General features: G+C 46.3%; 1 protein-coding gene across 2 annotated transcripts in view; it reads right to left on the reverse strand.

Moving 5' to 3' along the window:
* The window catches only part of LOC115165613 (arf-GAP with coiled-coil, ANK repeat and PH domain-containing protein 3-like), a 108,629-nt gene that overhangs the window by 53,444 nt on the left and 31,518 nt on the right, over positions 1-23,667 (reverse strand). For both annotated transcript variants that reach the window (XM_029718837.1, XM_029718836.1), the window contains exon 2: positions 2,883-2,940. In XM_029718837.1, coding sequence (XP_029574697.1) covers positions 2,883-2,940 — 58 coding nt within the window. The remainder of the gene's footprint in view (positions 1-2,882; positions 2,941-23,667) is intronic.

Here is a 23,667-nt window from a genome sequence, read left to right on the forward strand (position 1 = left end):
TGACAGTTGGGTTCATGTTGGTGTACAGTAATGCCCTTCTGTGTATTGTGGCAGTACACTAGTGGCTTGACAGTTGGGTTCATGTTGGTGTACAGTAATGCCCTTCTGTGTATTGTGGCAGTACACTAGTGGTTTGACAGTTGGGTTCATGTTGGTGTACAGTAATGCCCTTCTGTGTATTGTGGCAGTACACTAGTGGCTTGACAGTTGGGTTCATGTTGGTGTACAGTAATGCCCTTCTGTGTATTGTGGCAGTACACTAGTGGCTTGACAGTCATGTTGGTGTACAGTAATGCCCTTCTGTGTATTGTGGCAGTACACTAGTGGTTTGACAGTCATGTTGGTGTACAGTAATGCCCTTCTGTGTATTGTGGCAGTACACTAGTGGTTTGACAGTCATGTTGGTGTACAGTAATGCCCTTCTGTGTATTGTGGCAGTACACTAGTGGTTTGACAGTCATGTTGGTGTACAGTAATGCCCTTCTGTGTATTGTGGCAGTACACTAGTGGTTTGACAGTCATGTTGGTGTACAGTAATGCCCTTCTGTGTATTGTGGCAGTACACTAGTGGTTTGACAGTCATGTTGGTGTACAGTAATGCCCTTCTGTGTATTGTGGCAGTACACTAGTGGTTTAACAGTCATGTTGGTGTACAGTAATGCCCTTCTGTGTATTGTGGCAGTACACTAGTGGTTTGACAGTCATGTTGGTGTACAGTAATGCCCTTCTGTGTATTGTGGCAGTACACTAGTGGCTTGACAGTTGGGTTCATGTTGGTGTACAGTAATGCCCTTCTGTGTATTGTGGCAGTACACTAGTGGTTTGACAGTCATGTTGGTGTACAGTAATGCCCTTCTGTGTATTGTGGCAGTACACTAGTGGTTTGACAGTCATGTTGGTGTACAGTAATGCCCTTCTGTGTTTTGTGGCAGTACACTAGTGGTTTGACAGTCATGTTGGTGTACGGTAATGCCCTCTGTATTGTGATAGTACACTTGTGGTTTGGGCTTCTGGTGAGTTAACATTGTTGAGGCAAATTCAAACCCATATGAGTAACTTGGATATAACACTTGATATATGGTTCTGACGTATGTTTATTATTCAACAGTTAATACCAGAAGATGTAAGCTACAGTATGTATGAACTATATGCTAACCACCATATCATGACACCTGACGAGCCAAATAGCCTTATACCCTCACATACTGTCAAACAGAAACATTCTGCACTTTTCACCATTATTGCTCATTTGGAGCCCACTGCAGGATACCAACAGTGATGTTAGTGAAGCAGCAGACTAACCTCCCTGACACATAATTCAAGGTCAAGCGGAACAGATGGAGTATTAACACAAAGCATCAGGCTCCCTCGTTTAGAGAATAACCCAAAGCCTCAGGCTCCCTCGTTTAGAGAATAACCCAAAGCATCAGGCTCCCTCGTTTAGAGAATAACCCAAAGCATCAGGCTCCCTCATTAGAGAATAACCCAACGCATTAGGCTCCCTCGTTCAGAGAATAACCCAAAGCATCAGGCTCCCTCGTTTAGAGAATAACCCAAAGCATCAGGCTCCCTCGTTTAGAGAATAACCCAAAGCATCAGGCTCCCTCGTTCAGAGAATAACCCAAAGCATCAGGCTCCCTCGTTCAGAGAATAACCCAAAGCATCAGGCTCCCTCGTTCAGAGAATAACCCAAAGCATCAGGCTCCCTCGTTTAGAGAATAACCCAAAGCATCAGGCTCCCTCGTTTAGAGAATAACCCAAAGCATCAGGCTCCCTCATTTAGAGAATAACCCAAAGCATCAGGCTTCCTCATTAGAGAATAACCCAAAGCATCAGGCTCCCTCATTAGAGAATAACCCAAAGCATCAGGCTTCCTCATTAGAGAATAACCCAAAGCATCAGGCTCCCTCATTTAGAGAATAACCCAAAGCATCAGGCTTCCTCATTAGAGAATAACCCAAAGCATCAGGCTCCCTCATTAGAGAATAACCCAAAGCATCAGGCTTCCTCATTAGAGAATAACCCAAAGCATCAGGCTCCCTCATTAGAGAATAACCTAAAGCATCAGGCTCCCTCGTTTAGAGAATAACCCAAAGCATCAGGCTCTCTTGTTAGAGAATAACCCAAAGCATCAGGCTCTCTTGTTAGAGAATAACCCAAAGCATCAGGCTCCCTCGTTTAGAGAATAACCCAAAGCATCAGGCTCTCTTGTTAGAGAATAACCCAAAGCATCAGGCTCCCTCGTTAGAGAATAACCCAAAGCATCAGGCTCCCTCGTTAGAGAATAACCCAAAGCATCAGGCTCCCTCGTCAGAGAATAACCCAAAGCATCAGGCTCCCTCGTTAGAGAATAACCCAAAGCATCAGGCTCCCTCGTCAGAGAATAACCCAAAGCATCAGGCTCCCTCGTTAGAGAATGACCCAAAGCATCAGGCTCCCTCGTTAGAGGGTAACCCAGTGCTTTGAAAGCCAGTCTAATGCATTCTAATGCTGTCAGTCCTCTTCCCTTTTTCCCCTGCCCCGCGACGTCACATTTAGTCCACACAAACCTGAGCTGCTGAAACATTAAGCAAGTAATCTGAGTGAGATTATGCTTTCCTTTTCAGTTGCACCCAGTACTCAGTGGTTTAACAAAGACAATCTTACAACAAGCATACAGTGTTATACTGATGGGTGAAAATGTATTATAGTAAGATTCTCCAACTAGCCTACTGGTCCTACCTGTGATACGGTCTGATATACCACGGCTGTCAGCCAATCAGCATTCAGGGCTCGAACCAGCCAGTTTATAATATGGCTTATACTACAGGGATAATAGGAGATGTAGGATATCTGAAAAGGCTTCCTGTGGATTGCTAAAAAGATAAACAAATATTTCTTACTTTGTCTAGTTTAGCTTCAATCTCTACCACCTCCGTCTCCACTTCATCAATGTTTGCCCTGCAAGATAAAAAACAGGACTTTGTTAGTACAGTAACATTGCATGTATCATACTTTTTTTTGCTATATATACACACACACACACACACACACCACACATTTCCCACGTCGAAGGAAAGAGTGGGGAGGTTACATACATCAGACTGGCAGTGAGGTTCTTGGATCCGAACACAGACATGTTCAAGCCGAGACATACAGGCTGGTTTGGGAGTACTCTGGGGAGTGTTAACTTGCTAAATGAAAGAGACATACAGGCTGGTTTGGGAGTACTCTGGGGAGTGTTAACTGGCTAAATGAAAGAGACATACAGGCTGGTTTGGGAGTACTCTGGGGAGTGTTAACTGGCTAAATGAAAGAGACATACAGGCTGGTTTGGGAGTACTCTGGGGAGTGTTAACTGGCTAAATGAAAGAGACATACAGGCTGGTTTGGGAGTACTCTGGGGAGTGTTAACTGGCTAAATGAAAGAGACATACAAGCTGGTTTGGGAGTACTCTGGGGAGTGTTAACTGGCTAAATGAAAGAGACATACAAGCTGGTTTGGGAGTACTCTGGGGAGTGTTAACTGGCTAAATGAAAGAGACATACAAGCTGGTTTGGGAGTACTCTGGGGAGTGTTAACTGGCTAAATGAAAGAGATGCTGGCTGGGAACAATTGAACTCAGACATAAGAGTGACTGGATGTTCTGTAGAGCTGTGGTACAGTCACACCCCAAAACACCCTCATCTAGTCACCACCACCACCACACCCTAGAGAATATGGGACCTCTACCTCTGCCATGCTGTGAAGGAGTGCCCTATCGTAGCCCACACCACTGTTTATACATGCTTCAGCTGTGGGTGTGCACTGGGGCGGCTTCCTCAGATGGCTTGGAGACCACATCACAGGGTGAGATGACTGATATAGGGAGGGATCAGGGAGGAGGGATGTAATGTAATCATAACAGCTCAGTGAAACAGATCTACAGTATATCTGCTGCTTTCTCACTGTCTGCCCTGTGGGACTGGGAAGGTTTTACTTGACTGGAGTCAGTCAGTGTAAATCAGAAAACACATCATAGCTTCTTCTTCCCTCTTAGCTCTCTGTGTATGTATCTCCATATTAGCAGCGAGCAGCACATTTTCCATTAGAACAAGAGGAGATAGTGCTGCAGTGCTCTCGCTCTCTCTCTGTGTGATGAAAGTAACTGTCATATATCGGCCATGAGTCGCTGCCAGGCCTGCTCCATCTCTCTCCCTTTCTTCCCCTGTCTTTCTCTCTCCCTCTCTTCTCACCCCATCTTTTTTCCCTCTCCTCTCTCCCTCCTCCTCCCTCTCTCCCTTTCCCTCCTCCTCCCCCTCCCCCTTCGCCCCCTAGATTAAGCCGGTTGGCTGACTCAAGCTATAGCATGCAAGTCTCAAGGTTCAGGGAAATACTGTAGGACGCCACGTGCTCTTGTCTTCCACTGTCTTCCTCTCTGCCCCCACAGCCACATGCTCTTGTCTTCCTCTCTGCCCCCACAGCCACGTGCTCTTGTCTTCCACTGTCTTCCTCTCTGCCCCCACAGCCATGTGCTCTTGTCTTCCACTGTCTTCCTCTCTGCCCCCACAGCCACATGCTCTTGTCTTCCTCTCTGCCCCCACAGCCACGTGCTCTTGTCTTCCACTGTCTTCCTCTCTGCCCCCACAGCCATGTGCTCTTGTCTTCCACTGTCTTCCTCTCTGCTCCTACAGCCATGTGCTCTTGTCTTCCACTGTCTTCCTCTCTGCCCCCACAGACATGTGCTCTTGTCTTCCTCTCTGCCCCCACAGCCACGTGCTCTTGTCTTCCACTGTCTTCCTCTCTGCCCCCACAGCCATGTGCTCTTGTCTTCCACTGTCTTCCTCTCTGCTCCTACAGCCATGTGCTCTTGTCTTCCACTGTCTTCCTCTCTGCCCCCACAGACATGTGCTCTTGTCTTCCTCTCTGCTCCTACAGCCACGTGCTCTTGTCTTCCACTGTCTTCCTCTCTGCTCCTACAGCAACGTGCTCTTGTCTTCCACGGTCTTCCTCTCTGCTCCTACAGCCACGTGCTCTTGTCTTCCACTGTCTTCCTCTCTGCTCCTACAGCCACATGCTCTTGTCTTCCACTGTCTTCCTCTCTGCTCCTACAGCCACGTGCTCTTGACTTCCACTGTCTTCCTCTCTGCTCCTACAGCCACGTGCTCTTGTCTTCCACTGTCTTCCTCTCTGCTCCTACAGCCACGTGCTCTTGTCTTCCACTGTCTTCCTCTCTGCTCCTACAGCCACGTGCTCTTGTCTTCCACTGTCTTCCTCTCTGCTCCTACAGCCACGTGCTCTTGTCTTCCACTGTCTTCCTCTCTGCCCACACAGCCAGAGTCTTTACTGTCACTACTGTATACCCATTCAACTGGACCATGCGTGAATCCTCCAAACAGGGAATATTGGAAGAAGCTCATGGATTCCAACCATATTTCCTAATCAATACCATATGTCTGTGCTTTTATAACCTACAGTAAACCAGTGTTTCCCAAATCCGGTCGTCGAATACTCCCAACAGAACACATTTTTGTTGCAACCCCGGACATAAATATGTACTGTTGGGGGTACTGGAAGACCGGAGTTGGGAAACACTGAGTCCTAAACTGATTCCCCTGTTAATGACCTAAACGGATTCCCCTGTTAATGACCTAAACGGATTCCCCTGTTAATGACCTAAACGGATTCCCCTGTTAATGACCTAAACGGATTCCCCTGTTAACCTGTCTGGGCTAGGGGGCAGTATTGAGAATTTTGGAAAAATATGTTCCCATTTTTAACTGCCTCCTACACCAACTCAGAAGCTAGAATATGCATATTATTGTTCAGGTTTGGATAGAAAACACTCTGAATTTTCTAAAACTGTTTGAATGGTGTCTGTGAGTATAACAGAACTCCTATGGCAGGCAAAAACCTGACAAGGTTTCAAGCAGGAAGTACCCTGTCTGACAAGGAGTCGTGCGTCTTGCATCTTTTTATTGAAAAGTAAGGATCTTAGCTGTAACGTGACAATTCCCAGGGCTCCAATAGGCTCTCAGAGCCCGCGAAATAACTGAAGGTTTACGAGGGAGCCTCAGGTTGAAACATATTATCGCCTTTTGTAAGTGGATGCTCCGAGGACCTTTGAATGATGCGCGTGCATGAGTCGCTTCTGAGGAGAAATTTTATTCGGCTGTTTAGGCTCAATGCATACTCCCGGTCGGAATATTATCACTTCTCTACGACATAAATGGCATAAAAATTGGTTTTAAACAGCGGTTGACATGCTTCGAAGTACGGTAATGGAATATTTAGACATTTTTGACACGCCAATGCGCCATGCGCGAAACCGGGAAGAAGCATTCTAGAACTCACGAACAAAACGTCGCTGTTTGGATATAACGATGGATTATTTGGGACCAAACCAACATTTGTTATTGAAGTAGAAGTCCTGGCAGTGTATTCTGATGAAGAACAAGCAAGGTAAGAACATTTTTCTTATAGGAAATGTGATTTTGGTGGATGCTGACCTGGGTGGGTATCTAAATAGCTAGCCCTGTAATGCCGGGCTATGTACTTAGATTATTGCAAAATGTGCTTCATCCGAAAAGCTATTTTAAAATCGGACATATCGAGTGCATAGAGGAGTAATGTATCTATAATTCTTAAAATAATTGTTATGCTTTTTGTGAACGTTTATCGTGAGTAATTTAGCAAACTGTTAGTAAATTCAACGGAAGTTTGCCGGGGGTTATGCGTTTTCTGAACGTCACATGCTAATGCAAAAAGCTGTTTTTTGATATAAATATGAACTTGATTGAACAGACATGCATGTATTGTATAACACAATGTCCTAGGTGTGTCATCTGATGAAGATCATCAAAGGTTAGTGCTGCATTTAGCTGTGGTTTGGGTTTATGTGACATGATATGCTAGCTTGAAAAATGGCTGTCTGATTTTTTCTGGCTGGGCACTCTGCTGACATAATCTAATGTTTTGCTTTCGTTGTAAAGCCTTTTTGAAATCGGACAGTGGGGTTAGATTAACGAGATTCTTGTCTTTAAATAGCTGTAAAATAGTCATATGTTTGAGAAATTGAAGTAATAGTATTTCTAACGATTCAAAAATCGCGCCACTGGAATATCAGTAGCTGTTACGTAGGTGGGACGAAATCGTCCCACATACCCCAGACAGGTTAATGACCTAAACGGATTCCCCTGTTAATGACCTAAACGGATTCCCCTTCGAGACGATTAGGCTTACTGACTGCACCCACCAGTAATCCTACTGCAAGTAACTCAATGTTTTCATAGCTGATGTCAACTTTACACAGCCATGTTAATACATGATAACACCTGGGTCCCAGGCAGCTTCAGCTCTGCTTTAGTGGAGCTATATTTTGCTCAAGCCTCTGAGAGCATGACAGTTAGTACCCTTGTAATGTCACGGTTCTTTTACTCTCCCATGTGTCTGCAATGCGTGATGCTTAAACGGTGACCCATTTTTAAAAAAGCATTTGCAGTTTATTCTCTTATTCTTTCTGAAGTTTCTTAAAGACTTGTTCTTCTTGTGACTGAGCATATGTATGGTAAACACTCTTCCTAGTTCCTACAGTATGCCTTTTTCTAATCAATACTGTTGTTATTAAATAACTATTGTTATTGGCAATAAAGGACAACAGTGAAGCATAGACAAGCATAGACAAGCTAGGTTGGACAGGGCTTTAGTTCAAAAACGTCCTGTATCGCAGGTGCAGCGAATCTTTCCTCCTGTCCATAGAAGAGAACTAGAGTGGACCCCCTGCAGGCAACACGTCTCTCCTCTGCAGTGGCCTAGCAGAGGTAACATGGAGTGGACCCCCTGCAGCTGTTAGCCTTCCAGATGTGTCTCTTTTGTGGTCGGGGGCTGGCTTGAGGGACAGCTGCTCACCCTGGCCCCAGGCCCTTCACGCCCATCGCCCTGTCTCACTGCACATGACTTCCATAATGGATGCGCACAGCGTCCCAAGGCTCGTCACCATGGTAACCATCCCCGAAGTGGGCCGCGGCAGTCACACCACACAACATGGTGTTCCAGACTCGACCACTTCCTGTGCTGAGTAGCCTTTAATCAATGGACCACTGCTGTTAGTAACTAATCAATACACCTTTACTGCCACTCAATAACAATAAACATGTCTATAGTTCTCTCACTCACACCACCAGGAAGTGCTATGTCCGCCACATTGATGTATATGACTCAACACAGTGTTAAAGGTGTGTACTGATGTCTGGTGAAATATGAATGGAGAAGGGCTGTCCTTGACTAAAAAAAATATTGGTTGACCGAGAGTCATCTGTTCTTTCCACCAACCGAGTGGTCGAAATTCTAAAATGTGTACTTTTCCATATGTAGACACACCCTATGTTTGAATAAAATCAACTATATGTAGGCTACTGAGTTTGTCTGATGCTTTAACCACTGAGATTAAAAATTAAGACACACAAATTACTAAAGAGGGAGCCAGAGATAAATATTTCAAATTTTATTTAACTAGGCAAGTCAGTTAACTTCTTATGGAAGGTAGCGTCCCACCTGGCCAACATCCGGTGAAATTGCAGAGCGCGAAATTCAAACGACAGTATTATAAATATTTAACTTTCAAAACATCACAAGTGTAATACATCAAAATAAAGCTTAACTTCTTGTTAATCCAGCCACTGTGTCAGATTTCAAAAAGGCTTTAGGGCGAAAGCAAACCATGCGATTATCTAAGGACAGCGCCCCGCATACAAACATGAAAAACATATTTCAACCAGGCAGGTGCGACACGAAAGTCAGAAATAGCGATATAAAAAATGCCATATCTTTGATGATCTGCTTCTGTTGGCACTCCAAAAGGTCCCAGTTACATCACAAATGGCCCTTTTGTTTGATAATGTCCTTCTTTATATCCATAAAAACTCAGTTTAGCTGGCGCGCTTCAGTCAATAATCCACCCAGTTTCCCTCCATCAAAATGCATACAAAATTAATCCCAAACGTTACAAATAAACTTTTCCAAACAAGTCAAACAACATTTATAGTCAAACCTTAGGTACCCTAATACGTAAATAAACGATAACATTTAAGACGGAGAATCGTTATTGTCTTTACCGGAGAAAAATACCAAAGAATGCGCTATCTTCCATACACTTGGAAACACTACAGCCAAAATGGGAGCCACCTAGAAAAACTACAATTTCTGGCTCTTTTTTCCAAAAACCAGCCTGAAAATCTTTATAAAGACTTGACATCTAGTGGAAGCCCTAGGAACTGCAATCTGGGAGGACCTGGCCTTATAATAAAAGTGATAGCTATTGAAAATAGGGGTAGGCAACAACAAAAAACATTTTGGGGGGGATGGTTTGTCCTCGGGGTTTCGCCTGCCATATCAGTTCTGTTATACTCACAGACATAATTTAAACAGTTTTAGAAACTTGAGTGTTTTCTAACCAATTATATGCATATCCTACCTTCTGGGCCTGAGTAACAGGCAGTTTACTTTAGGCACGCTTTTCATCCGGACGTCAAAATACTGCCCCCTACCCAAGAGAGGTTAAGAACAAATTTTAATTTACAATGACGGCCTACCCCGGCCGATGCTGGGCCAATTGTGCACTCCCAATCACGGCCGGATGTGATACAGCCTGGAATCAAACCTGGGACTGTAGTGACGCCTCTTGCACTGAGATGCAGTGCCTTAGAGCGCTGCGACACTCGGGAGCCCAACCAGAAGAAAAAAACCTGTTCCTGATCCTTCACCTTCTGTTGCTGCTGGCCTTCGCAGATTCTGCCGTTACGCTCCTGAAGTTGCCGGTAATACGCTACACCAGCAGTCGGCAACCTTTTCCATTTGGAGTGCGAAGTTATCCTACCATTTCTACTGATCTGCGTGCCAGTTAGGATTTTCAGTTTCATTTCATTTATAATAAACTCTTCATATCTCAAAATCAATGTCATGTGGTTAGTCAAAATTCTAAATGAAAATGATCCAAATCTGAAAGTAACTTCTATTGCCATTATGTAAAAACAGCCTACATAAAGCCAACAAATAAAAACATTACAGACCGCAGGTAGAAAATATCACATGAATCCGATTGGCTACACATGGCCTGATGGCAAGGAACTGGAAACATTGTATCAACTATTGTATTAACTTGGTCAAACTTACAATGTTGCATCAAATATTCTGTCCCTCTGAGTTTCCAGTGGCAGTGAGCTCAGCTGTAGGCTATTTTTCTCAAGGGATAAGAAGTAATCAGGTAGGTCTATTTTATGAGGTTTCCACCGGATCAGAGCATGACAGTATCCCCCCTTTCATGCTGAGTTGTTATCGAAAAGTAGAGAGCTGGAAAGATTTCTCAAATATGCTACGTTGAGGAACTATTGTCATTCTCAATGGATGTAAAAACAGACTTCATTTACTTGCTTTTTGAGGAGAAGAAAAAACACTTTGAGAAGTTCCGTAGTGATGGTGAGTTGAGACAATCAGAAATAGTATCAGATCACCAAATGGGCACATTTATAGGCAGGCCTACATTTGCGCGCAGGCCAGGTAGACTACTCCTACTTCTATATGCGTAATCAGGTGCATGTCCTTACTCAAGATTGACAGGAGTGCTCCAAACAAAAGACAATGAATAAATTGACAACTCTTAAATGGAATGAAATAAACCAAAACATTTCTCACAACGAGCCAACTTCTGCAATGACAATGGTAAGACTGTAATAATAATATATTTAATGCATTAACAGAAATTACCATAACTAAACAAACATTGTAGATTAGAAATTATGGTAATTAAAGGTAAATGTACCGCTGGTGATACTGGTGTGCCATCCCTGCGGCCTCCGCAATGGATTAGTCCACTCAGACAGGCCTCCGCAATGGATTTGTCCACTCAGACAGGCGTGAATCAGACAGGTGTCTCGTGTGCCATCATTTTTTAAAATATATTTGCTACTGATCGACTAAAAAAAATCTTGGTCGACCAACAGCCTATGGACCAAACAATCGACCAGTCGACTAAAAGGGGTCAGCCCTAGAATGAAGTCACACCAGACATGAATGCAGCGCCAGCTAGTCACTAACATGTTTGGACAGATGGATTGTTGTGCTGGAGGTATGGGAGTGTTTTTGGACAGATGGATTGTTGTGCTGGAGGTATGGGAGTGTTTTTGGACAGATTAATTGTTGTGCTGGAGGTATGGGAGTGTTTTTGGACAGATGGATTGTTGTGCTGGATGTATGGGAGTGTTTTTGGACAGATGGATTGTTGTGCTGGATGTATGGGAGTGTTTTTGGACAGATGGATTGTTGTGCTGGAGGTATGGGAGTGTTTTTGGACAGATGGATTGTTGTGCTGGAGGTATGGGAGTGTTTTTGGACAGATTGATTGTTGTGCTGGAGGTATGGGAGTGTTTTTGGACAGATGGATTGTTGTGCTGGAGGTATGGGAGTGTTTTTGGACAGATGGATTGTTGTGCTGGAGGTATGGGAGTGTTTTTGGACAGATGGATTGTTGTGCTGGAGGTATGGGAGTGTTTTTGGACAGATGGATTGTTGTGCTGGAGGTATGGGAGTGTTTTTGGACAGATGGATTGTTGTGCTGGAGGTATGGGAGTGTTTTTGGACAGATGGATTGTTGTGCTGGATGTATGGGAGTGTTTTTGGACAGATAGATTGTTGTGCTGGAGGTATGGGAGTGTTTTTTTTTTTTTTTACATGGAACATTCTAGATCTGGAGCTGTGTGTGTGTGTGTGTGTGCGCTAAAAGAAAAACATAGATAACAAATATGAAGTTGGGCTGAGTAAGAGCTGCTGTTGGCATACTGGCTGAGGTGATGCCAAATAACCTCTGTTTTTCCTTAATTCTTTCATGGGCCACTTCTCATCCTAACTGGATTCACATGACAGCTGCCCTGGAGAGAGTTGAGGTTGTTGGCAGGAGTTGTATTAGATGTATTTAGCCTATATTTTTATTTAACTAGGCAAGTCAGTTAAGAACAAATTCTTATTTACAATGACTGCCTAGGAACAGTGGGTTAACTGCCTTGTTCAGGGGCAAAACTACAGATTTTTACCTTGTCAGCTCAGGGATTTGATCTAGCAACCTTTTGGTTACTGGCCCAACACTCTAACCACAAAGCAACCTGCCACCCCAAAACACATATGCCTAAGCACACACCCATACACAACCAAACTTCAAAATGTAGTCTTCAGCTCCATCATTGTCATCAGTAAGCAGGCAGGGCCAGACTGACAGACTTGATGGAGGAGAGGAGAGGACTGACAGCTGACCCAGAGGCCCCTGAGAGTTGGGAGGGGCAGGAACAGCTTTGCCTGGTGCAGAGCTGCCTGGTGGACTGGTGGACTGGTACCTGGTGGACTGACCTGCCCTGTGTGAGTAATGAGCTGGTGGACTGGTACCTGGTGGCCTGACCTGCCCTGTGTGAGTAATAAGCTGGTGGACTGGTACCTGGTGGACTGACCTGCCCTGTGTGAGTAATGAGCTGGTGGGCTGGTACCTGGTGGACTGATCTGCCCTGTGTGAGTAATGAGCTGGTGGACTGGTACCTGGTGGACTGACCTGCCCTGTGTGAGTAATGAGCTGGTGGACTGATCTGCCCTGTGGACTGATCTGGTGGACTGGTGGACTGATCTGCCCTGTGTGACTGGTGGACTGATCTGCCCTGACCTGGTGGACTGATCTGCCCTGTGTGAGTAATGAGCTGGTACCTGGTGGACTGATCTGCCCTGTGTGAGTAATGAGCTGGTACCTGGTGGACTGATCTGCCCTGTGTGAGTAATGAGCTGGTACCTGGTGGACTGATCTGCCCTGTGTGAGTAATGAGCTGGTACCTGGTGGACTGGTACCTGGTGGACTGATCTGCCCTCTGTGAGTAATGAGCTGGTGGACTGGTACCTGGTGGACTGACCTGCCTTGTGTGAGTAATGAGCTGGTGGACTGGTACCTGGTGGACTGATCTGCCCTGTGTGAGTAATGAGCTGGTGGACTGGTACCTGGTGGACTGATCTGCCCTGTGTGAGTAATGAGCTGGTGGACTGGTACCTGGTAGACTGACCTGCCCTGTGTGAGTAATGAGCTGGTGGATTGACCTGCCCTGTGTGAATAATGAGCTGGTGGGCTGGTACCTGGTGGACTGGTACCTGGTGGACTGGTACCTGGTGGACTGATCTGCCCTGTGTGAGTAATGAGCTGGTGGGCTGGTACCTGGTAGACTGATCTGCCCTGTGTGAGTAATGAGCTGGTACCTGGTAGACTGATCTGCCCTGTGTGAGTAATGAGCTGGTGGACTGGTACCTGGTAGACTGATCTGCCCTGTGTGAGTAATGAGCTGGTGGGCTGGTACCTGGTGGACTGACCTGCCCTGTGTGAGTAATGAGCTGGTACCTGGTGGACTGGTACCTGGTGGACTGATCTGCCCTGTGTGAGTAATGAGCTGGTGAGCTGGTACCTGGTGAACTGATCTGCCCTGTGTGAGTAATGAGCTGGTGGACTGGTACCTGGTGGACTGATCTGCCCTGTGTGAGTAATGAGCTGGTGGACTGGTACCTGGTGGACTGATCTGCCCTGTGTGAGTAATGAGCTGGTGGACTGGTACCTGGTGGACTGATCTGCCCTGTGTGAGTAATGAGCTGGTGGACTGGTACCTGGTGGACTGATCTGCCCTGTGTGAGTAATGAGCTGGTGGACTGGTACCTGGTGGACTGATCTGCCCTGTGTGAGTAATAAGCTGGTGGACTGGTACCTGGTGGACTGACCTGCCCTGTGTGAGTAATGAGCTGGTACCTGGTAGACTGATCTGCCCTGTGTGAGTAATGAGCTGGTGGACTGGTACCTGGTAGACTGATCTGCCCTGTGTGAGTAATGAGCTGGTGGGCTGGTACCTGGTGGACTGACCTGCCCTGTGTGAGTAATGAGCTGGTACCTGGTGGACTGGTACCTGGTGGACTGATCTGCCCTGTGTGAGTAATGAGCTGGTGAGCTGGTACCTGGTGAACTGATCTGCCCTGTGTGAGTAATGAGCTGGTGGACTGGTACCTGGTGGACTGATCTGCCCTGTGTGAGTAATGAGCTGGTGGACTGGTACCTGGTGGACTGATCTGCCCTGTGTGAGTAATGAGCTGGTGGACTGGTACCTGGTGGACTGATCTGCCCTGTGTGAGTAATGAGCTGGTGGACTGGTACCTGGTGGACTGATCTGCCCTGTGTGAGTAATGAGCTGGTGGACTGGTACCTGGTGGACTGATCTGCCCTGTGTGAGTAATGAGCTGATGGGCTGCAGAGGAGAGGAACAGGACCAGGACCAGAGCTACTGACCCCTGAACACTGATTGAACTACAGACACAACCAGACCAATCACCAGCTGAGACGCACCAACCTACCGGTAGCCAAACCCCCCCCCCCCCCCCCCAGCGTGGGACCAAATCAACCAGTGGACGATATCAAACACCCCCAGACAGCCCAGCATACAAATGAGAGAGAACAGCTGCGAAACTGAACAGAGCATTAGCTTCAAGTGATCCTTTGTAATCACTGGACTGTTTGATATCAACCGTGAGTGAGAACACTTTTATGCTGCCCACTGCCCAGTTTCTTTCATCTCAACTTCAATTCATGATTTATACAGGGGGCCCACTAAGCCGTTCAATTACATTTTCCTTCGATATTTCTTAAAATGATCATTTAGATTGGGTAATATTAGGGTGACATTATCTGACGGGGTGTCTACCGTCAGTCAGTAGGGAGGAGAGTGGTTTGAGGGGACAGAGGGGAGGAGGTCCCTGATCTGTCTGAGAGGGCCCTATTGTGACAAAGGCACTTCCTGTCTGGGGTATGACAGCATTTTGTTGGTATATTGATTGTTTTAGTTCTCTAATTGAGGTCCTTGTGTATGGCCAGCATCATACCACCCTGCATCCCACTGCTGGCTTACTTCTGAAGCTAAGCAGGGTTGGTCCTGGTTGTTCCCTGGATGAGAGACCAGATGCTGCTGGAAGTGGTGTTGGAGGGCCAGTAGGAGGCACTCTTTCCTCTGATCTAAAAACATATCGCAGTGATTGGGTACACTTTGTAGGGTGCTGTCTTTTGGATGGGCTGTTTAATGGGTGTCCTGACTCTCTGTGGTCACATGGCACTTATTGTAAAAGCAGGGGTGTTAACCCTGGTGTCCTGGCTAAATTCCCCAGCTGTTCCTCATACTCTCATCCCCAGCTTCCAATTGGCTCATTCCTGTAACTATTCCCCAGGTTGTTGCCGTAAATGAGAATGTGTTCTCAGTCAACTTACCTGGTCAAATAAATTGGTGAGGGGATGTGTCTTGGCATCTGAGAAGATTGCTCTGCTGAGCAGCAAGCTTGCCCTATAAGTTGCATCCAGGGTTATTTTATTTGGCTAGGGTTAGTTGAAATGTTACTGATAGCCTGTAGAGCATTTACAGATGGACTATCCAAATAAAGTGTTACTGTTGCTTGTCTCCTAATACACCATGCTCTGCTTAGCCACTGTGTGATGCCGGGTCAGAAAGGTGCCCCCAACTATGCCCTTCTAAAACAAATACATTCTAACCTATTTTCAGAGCAGACAAAAAAGTGGCCTTCCCCCCAACATGTGCTTCTTCAGTGTGTTTTCAATCTTCCAAACCCCTCAAGTTGTGGAGCTCTCATTTCAAGCCTTATATTACTACCTCTTAAAGTCTGCACTGTTTTCTTTTCTGAGAGTGCTGCACTAAAATCCCACTGTGAAACATTTCTCACCTCAGTGTACTAGACGAGATGAGAGTGCACTGCTGCTGCTCCATTTCCCTCAGACGTTCCTAAACACACATCTGCACTAATGGCCTCGTAGACCCGACACGTCTGCACAGAAATAATTACTCATTTATGCTTGGATTACACACCACTGGGAGACAGCATGCTATTGTCATCTGATGTATTAATGTCCTTGCATGTAACACGTAACCCAAGCCCTAACTGCAATATTTAAATCACATGGCTAAGATGGCTTGTGGTATCCATCTCACACACATCCCTTACTCCAACCTTCAGCCCACCAACTCATTGAGCAGTTTGAATGGAGAGAACTCCATGGTCTCCATTACACTAGTTCCTTCCTGGGGCTTAGCTGTCTGATTATACTGGCTGTCTAGTAGTTTCCAGGTTGGAAACTAGACACTGCTGAGATGGACAACAAGTTGGTCCATTGCTTAGCAAAATGTAGTCTGGCCAATGGGGAACAGGTCATCAGAAAATGAAATTGAAATCAAATAGCTAAATCGAAATGGAAAAGTCTGCAACAAAATGGAGGAATAATTCTCATCCCCTTGGCTGAGAAATGAGCATTAGGCCTCCAACAAAGTGTGACAGGATCAAGATAACAAAAGGATCTAGGCTATTCCTTTACTTCCTGCCATGCTCACTGTGTTCCACCCAGGCTGCATGACAACCCTCAGCCAGCCTCCAAGGCCTCTCAGAGAGAAGCTCTGACTAAAGTGACAATGACAGCCTTTTCTGCTACCTGACCCTGCTCCTCCACACACACACACACACACGGCGATTGAGCTTTGAGTACAGGCCAGGCATATGGCTCCTCTCCTCTATCAGGACAAGGAGAGGGTTGGAGGCTCACTGACAGGAGAGCAGAGTTATGAGGACGCCTGCCTGGGAATCCGTAATGGTTCTCCACATTCTGCAACACTCCAAAACACACGCCCCATTCACCCCTCTACCCTCAGCTATGAGACACAGAACACACGCCCCATTCACCCCTCTACCCTCAGCTAAGAGACACAGAACACACGCCCCATTCACCCCTCAGCTAAGAGACACAGAACACACGTCCCATTCACCCCTCTACCCTCAGCTATGAGACACAGAACACACGCCCCATTCACCCCTCTACCCTCAGCTATGAGACACAGAACACACGCCCCATTCACCCCTCTACCCTCAGCTAAGAGACACAGAACACACGCCCCATTCACCCCTCAGCTAAGAGACACAGAACACACGCCCCATTCACCCCTCTACCCTCAGCTATGAGACACAGAACACACGCCCCATTCACCCCTCAGCTATGTGACACAGAACACACGCCCCATTCACCCCTCTACCCTCAGCTAAGAGACACAGAACACTCACCCCTCTACCCTCAGCTAAGAGACACAGAACACACACCCCATTCCCCCCTCTTCCCTCAGCTAAGAGACACAGAACACACGCCCCATTCACCCCTCAGCTATGTGACACAGAACACACGCCCCATTCACCCCTCTACCCTCAGCTAAGAGACACAGAACACACGCCCCATTCACCCCTCTACCCTCAGCTAAGAGACACAGAACACACACCCATTCCCCCCTCTACCCTCAGCTAAGAGACACAGAACACACACCCCATTCCCCCCTCTTCCCTCAGCTAAGAGACACAGAACACACGCCCCATTCACCCCTCAGCTATGAGACACAGGACACACGCCCCATTCACCCCTCTACCCTCAGCTATGAGACACAGAACACACGCCCCATTCACTCTCTACCCTCAGCTATGAGACACAGAATGTTGAAACCCTACAAGAGTATCAACTATCTGTTTAAAAGCCCAAAACAACCCTGCAATGAAACCCAATACAACCCTGCAATGAAACCCAATACAACCCTGCAATGAAACCCAATACAACCCTGCAATGAAACCCAATACAACCCTGCAATGAAACCCAATACAACCCTGCAATGAAACCCAATACAACCCTGCAATAAAACCCAATACAACCCTGCAATAAAACCCAAAACAACCCTGCAATGAAACCCAATACAACCCTGCAATAAAACCCAATACAACCCTGCAATAAAACCCAATACAACCCTGTAATAAAACCCAATACAACCCTGCAATAAAACCCAATACAACCCTGCAATAAAACCCAATACAACCCTGCAATAAAACCCAATACAACCCTGAAATGAAACCCAATTCAACCCTGCAATAAAACCCAATACAACCCTGTAATAAAACCCAATACAACCCTGCAATAAAACCCAATACAACCCTGCAATGAAACCCAATACAACCCTGCAATGAAACCCAATACAACCCTGCAATAAAACCCAATACAACCCTGCAATAAAACCCAATACAACCCTGCAATAAAACCCAATACAACCCTGCAATAAAACCCAATACAACCCTGTAATAAAACCCTGCAATAAAACCCAATACAACCCTGAAATGAAACCCAATTCAACCCTGCAATAAAACCCAATACAACCCTGCAATAAAACCCAAAACAACCCTGCAATGAAACCCAAAACAACACTGCAATTAAACCCAATACAACCCTGCAATGAAACCCAATACAACCCTGCAATAAAACCCAATACAACCCTGCAATGAAACCCAAAACAACCCTGCAATAAAACCCAATACAACCCTGCAATGAAACCCAAAACAACCCTGCAATTAAACCCAATACAACCCTGCAATAAAACCCAATACAACCCTGCAATAAAACCCAATACAACCCTGCAATGAAACCCAATACAACCCTGCAATGAAACGTGTTTGGATCTCTTGGTCAGACTGCAACATATGAGAGCAGATTGCATAACAGTGAGAAATGATGCTCAGTTTGAGTCGACACAAACAATATACTCCGTCCCACATTCTACCATTGGCACTAAGTCGGTGGATTAATGTAATGGCCGGGAGACAAGCAGCACAGCCATCCTCTACCAACAGCGTCTGGTCTCCCTGTCTTCCAGAGGCCAGGCATGCCACCAAAGTTGTCATGCCCAGCCGGCAATCTATGGCCAGTGTGCCTAGCTAGCACAGGTGCCTGGGCAGAATTTGGCAGTTGGCACACCTATCTAGACTGACAGATTAGAATCAGCAAGCAGTCAGTCTACCAAACCTGAATGTTAAGTGTGAAAACAACACAGCATGTGTTGTATTTCCCCCCACACAGACTCCCCATAGACATGCACTGGGATGTGTAGCTTATTTGCATGAAGAGACCAGCTGGGCTCACTTTGGCCTGACAGAGAAGCTCTAAACAGTGATATCTCATCTCTGGAACTGGAATTAGAAGTGGTCTGGTTGGCTAAGGACGAGTCCTTTCCTCAACCTCCCTAATCCAGAATGTTGTCTGGATTGAGATGGACGGCTGGAGGAAAGAGGATGAGGAGTGTAGAGACGGGGGTTTGTTTTCTTGGCTCCTGGTATGTTTTCCTCGCCTGACTGCACACTGACCTCTCCTAAATCAACAGGGGTTTACTGTAGATATCATGGCTACCACTCCACTGGGCAGAGCGCTGGCTGGCCTGAGTCTGACTGAGACAACCAACCCTCCTTCCTGCCGAAGATGAACTTCTGACCATGTTCCTTCTGCACATTCTCCTTCTCCTCTCCCATCACTGCCTCACTGCTACGCCCCCCAGTGTTACCTCTCCCGTACCCATGTAGCCTGGCATCAGCCCAGTGTTACCTCTCCCGTACCCATGTAGCCTGGCATCAGCCCAGCGTTACCTCTCCCGTACCCATGTAGCCTGGCATCAGCCCAGCGTTACCTCTCCCGTACCCATGTAGCCTGGCATCAGCCCAGCGTTACCTCTCCCGTACCCATGTAGCCCGGCATCAGCCCAGCGTTACCTCTCCCGTACCCATGTAGCCTGGCATCAGCCCAGTGTTACCTCTCCCGTACCCATGTAGCCTGGCATCAGCCCAGCGTTCCCTCTCCCGTACCCATGTAGCCTGGCATCAGCCCAGCGTTCCCTCTCCCGTACCCATGTAGCCTGGCATCAGCCCAGTGTTACCTCTCCCGTACCCATGTAGCCTGGCATCAGCCCAGTGTTACCTCTCCCGTACCCATGTAGCCTGGCATCAGCCCAGCGTTCCCTCTCCCGTACCCATGTAGCCTGGCATCAGCCCAGTGTTACCTCTCCCGTACCCATGTAGCCCGGCATCAGCCCAGCGTTACCTCTCCCGTACCCATGTAGCCTGGCACGGCCGGTTATGATACAGCCGGCCCAGGGAGTCTGTAGTGAACCTCTTGCACTGAGATGCGCCACTCAGGAGCCCTCGGGAGGCCTGGCTGACATCCAGAAAATATACTGCATTTGAGGCAAAATAATGAGCTAGTGCTCACACTGGCAAAAGCAATAGTCAAGAAAGTCTGATACTGTTGAGTGAAATTTAAAAGGGTGACGGAGATGACACAGGGTATAGGCTAGCACTGTCCTGTAAGGATTTAGAACTGTCCTATAAGGATTTAGCACTGTCCTATTGGATAAGAAGCCACCTCCTGTTTCCCTCCTTTTTTAAACCATAACAAGGTCCTCCGGATGCCATTAGCCAGAAAACTGTTACACAGTAACACATGGAACTCTGCAGCACCACATGGAAGCCTCGGTATCTTGCTGAGCCTTGAACAGCATGTGGCGTGCACATCCTTTCTGTTTCTCCCTGGGAGAAAGAGAGACGTTAACTCTGGCAGCGTTCAACAACAAGCAACGTTCCACAGGCAGCCAGGCAGTCCCAGAGCTGGAGCTGAGGACCTATTTTTCATTTAAATCTGACCACATGCATCCCATCTTCTCAATTTGCCCATAGAGAGAACGGAGACACATTCTTCAGCTGAGACATTCAAACCAAGTAAGCCACCTCTGGTCCATGAGAATGCTGTTCTGTTCCTAGTCTTACTGCCACACTGCTGCCACAGCTGCCTGGTCATTGTTCATATATATGAAAATCTAAGAACAGTGACATTTAGCCTTTAGCCAAACCTTAAATAAAAAACCAACTACAAGCGTTGAGTTCAGCTTTGAACCAGCGTGTAGGATGGCTATGCTGTTAGCATCAACAGTAAATCCTCAATGCAGAGAGGTCTTTAAATCAATCGTCTAAGCACCCAGAGCCCAGACTACTAAATTAACCCAGTGACTTTCTGCTTGGCATGGGGATGTCTTCAGAAAACACACACTGACAGGCTCCTGATTGCCCTTTTCATGCAGTCCATTATCCTGTGAAGCATCTGCATCTGAGGTTTTCATGTGGCTATCACTGGAGGAATGTTCTACCTCCCATCTCTGCTCTAAAGCAACACTTTTCTACTTGAGGGTAAAAGCTGCTATCGAAGCAACTCCGAGCTAAAACGTTTCACTCAGTCTGAAAGCCGCGGTGACAGATTGCATTTCTGTGTCAAAAGTTGCACATCTAAAATGGCAACTTCCTTTCAGCTGGGAAATGTAAGCAACACTAACATATTATCAATGCACAACGCAAGTTATCAATTAGCATGAATCAATAACGATAACTATCAATTACACACCAATCAATGAACTCCTACATTAATATGGAGAACTATAGCTAATAAATCCCTGGCACTTAATTGTGTAATTAGTCACAGTGTCACTGGTTGCTGTGACCCGGGTGTGAACCTGAGAGGGTGTCCTGACCCCAGGGGAGAGAGCAGCTGCCCCTGGCCTGCCTGATCACACGGAGGGCTCGGATTACACAAACCTTCATGAGATGGATTGGTTAGGTGACTGGGGCTAGGCTGCCAAAGACTACAGAGCCATCCTGTATGTCTCCACACACCCACTGAGCATGTCCGAGAGACAGAGCACTGTTGTTATGAGCGGCAACAGTGCAGGGAGGCTACAGTTCCCTCTCTTTTCAGAATGTCTGTCTTGACCTCCTGGTCCAGCACATGACTACCAAGACTGCAGACACAAGCCTTTGTTCAGAGAGGGAACATAGTCACAATTTTTATGAAGATTTATTGTAGTACAACACATGAAAGCACTAAATTGTCAATAATATCATAAAACTCCATCTTAGTATGTCAAAGAAATAGGAAGAGTCAGAAAAAAAGGCTGATCCTTTTCACCGAAATCAAAAGATTGAGTTTGAGCTTTACACAGGGCTCTTTACACAGGGGCTCTTTACACAGGGGCTCTTTACACAGGGGCTCTTTACACAGGGGCTCTTTACACAGGGGCTCTTTACACAGAGGCTCTTTACACAGAGGCTCTTTACACAGGGGCTCTTTACACAGGGGCTCTTTACACAGGGGCTCTTTACACAGGGGCTCTTTACACAGGGGCTCTTTACACAGGGGCTCTTTACACAGAGGCTCTTTACACAGAGGCTACTTCACTGCTTTTTCTGACATTGTCAAGTCATTCGTTCCCCTATTAGAGATTTTGTGATGCCTGAATAATGAAAGTAACATCATGGCTAACTTTAACCTAGCTAAGGGCACTGTAAGCTATACAAATAGGCAAAACATCTGGATCATCTCATTTTTGCACCGTTCAGACAGAGAAAATGTCTGACAGAGAGATTTATGGGTCAAGTGACCTGTGCAGTTACAGCAGTAACACAGTAAAGCATTAACATTGAATGATTGATGCAGTGCTACAATAATCTGTCAAAAACTAGAATTATACTGAAATATCGTTTAAAATCTCAACCGAAATGTCCCATGCCTAACCTCCATTTTCTATTGAAAATGCTCTTATGAAAAGACAACGTTTTGTTCTCTTATCCAAGCTGAATCTCTGAGAATGTGCTTTCCGTGTCAGCCTTTTCCGCTAATATTTCAAAGCTGTAACTTGGGGGCAGCTTTCATGCAGATGTCTGTATAATACTGCTTTCATTCGGCACTTGGGAGAAAATACACTAAAATCCCTCTTGCCAAAAATCCATTCTGACCCACAAAACCTCCAGCCTTTTCAAGTCTTTACTCATTACGAAACGCCACATCTCTTCCTGCATTCGACACTGGTAATTGTTATTGTTCTATTGTTACTTTTAATGGCATCTTTTCTGAGACTGAACTGTTTGGATAACCTGATAGGCAGCCATTCTTCCCTCATCCCTGAGGGATTTGGCTGTTAACACTGAGGTGTCAATCTCAGTGAGGGAACTAAACACTGGGGAGTGCTTGGCGGGGAGGACAGCACCAAAGCACCAGGGCTTATCTGGGAATCTGCTGGGATTTGAGGCCGTGTGGCTGGAGGGCATATGCGATGATAAGCCTTTGGCTAAGGCCTCAGTTGGGCAGGAGAAGGCCAGAGGAGGTGTTGAGGACATAGAAATAGAATCACTAGAAAGGGAAAACACCTCAGACCAAGGAAATTACACTGCAACTTTGAAGCGTTCCCTTTCAGTGTTTTCTCTAGGATGTTGTTCAACAGCGGTGGCAGAGGTAGCAGGTGGAGAGGATCACCAGATAGCTAGTTACCCTGGAGGTTTCTCGGATGATCTGATGTTGTAATGTGTCACTCTGATCTTAAAAGTGTCTCAGGTTTTTTTGTGTGTATGTGTGGGGGGGGGGCGAGTGGCAGCAAGATTGAATACAAACCTGCCTTGACAATATATTGTATGCTTGACCTCCCCAGCTACCTTTTGAGCTTGTCCACGTACAGCAACACATATGGAATTGTACAGGGACACTGTGGTCTTCTTCCTGTAGAGTAACTGACAGATCAGATCTGCATGGATTAAGCTAATGGTTGTAAATCACAACAACCCTAGTTTCTCTAACATGCTCTCGCCAGCCACCTGTCCAGTCCGTCCTCTGCCCCCTCCACTGGACACCAGGCCTCTGGAGATTTACGGGATTATCGGCCAATAACTGATGACATACACTCAAGCATGCATAATGGATCCACTTACTATAATGC

Source organism: Salmo trutta, chromosome 28 (assembly GCF_901001165.1).
Source record: "Salmo trutta chromosome 28, fSalTru1.1, whole genome shotgun sequence".
NCBI classification, from domain to species: Eukaryota; Metazoa; Chordata; class Actinopteri; order Salmoniformes; family Salmonidae; genus Salmo; species Salmo trutta.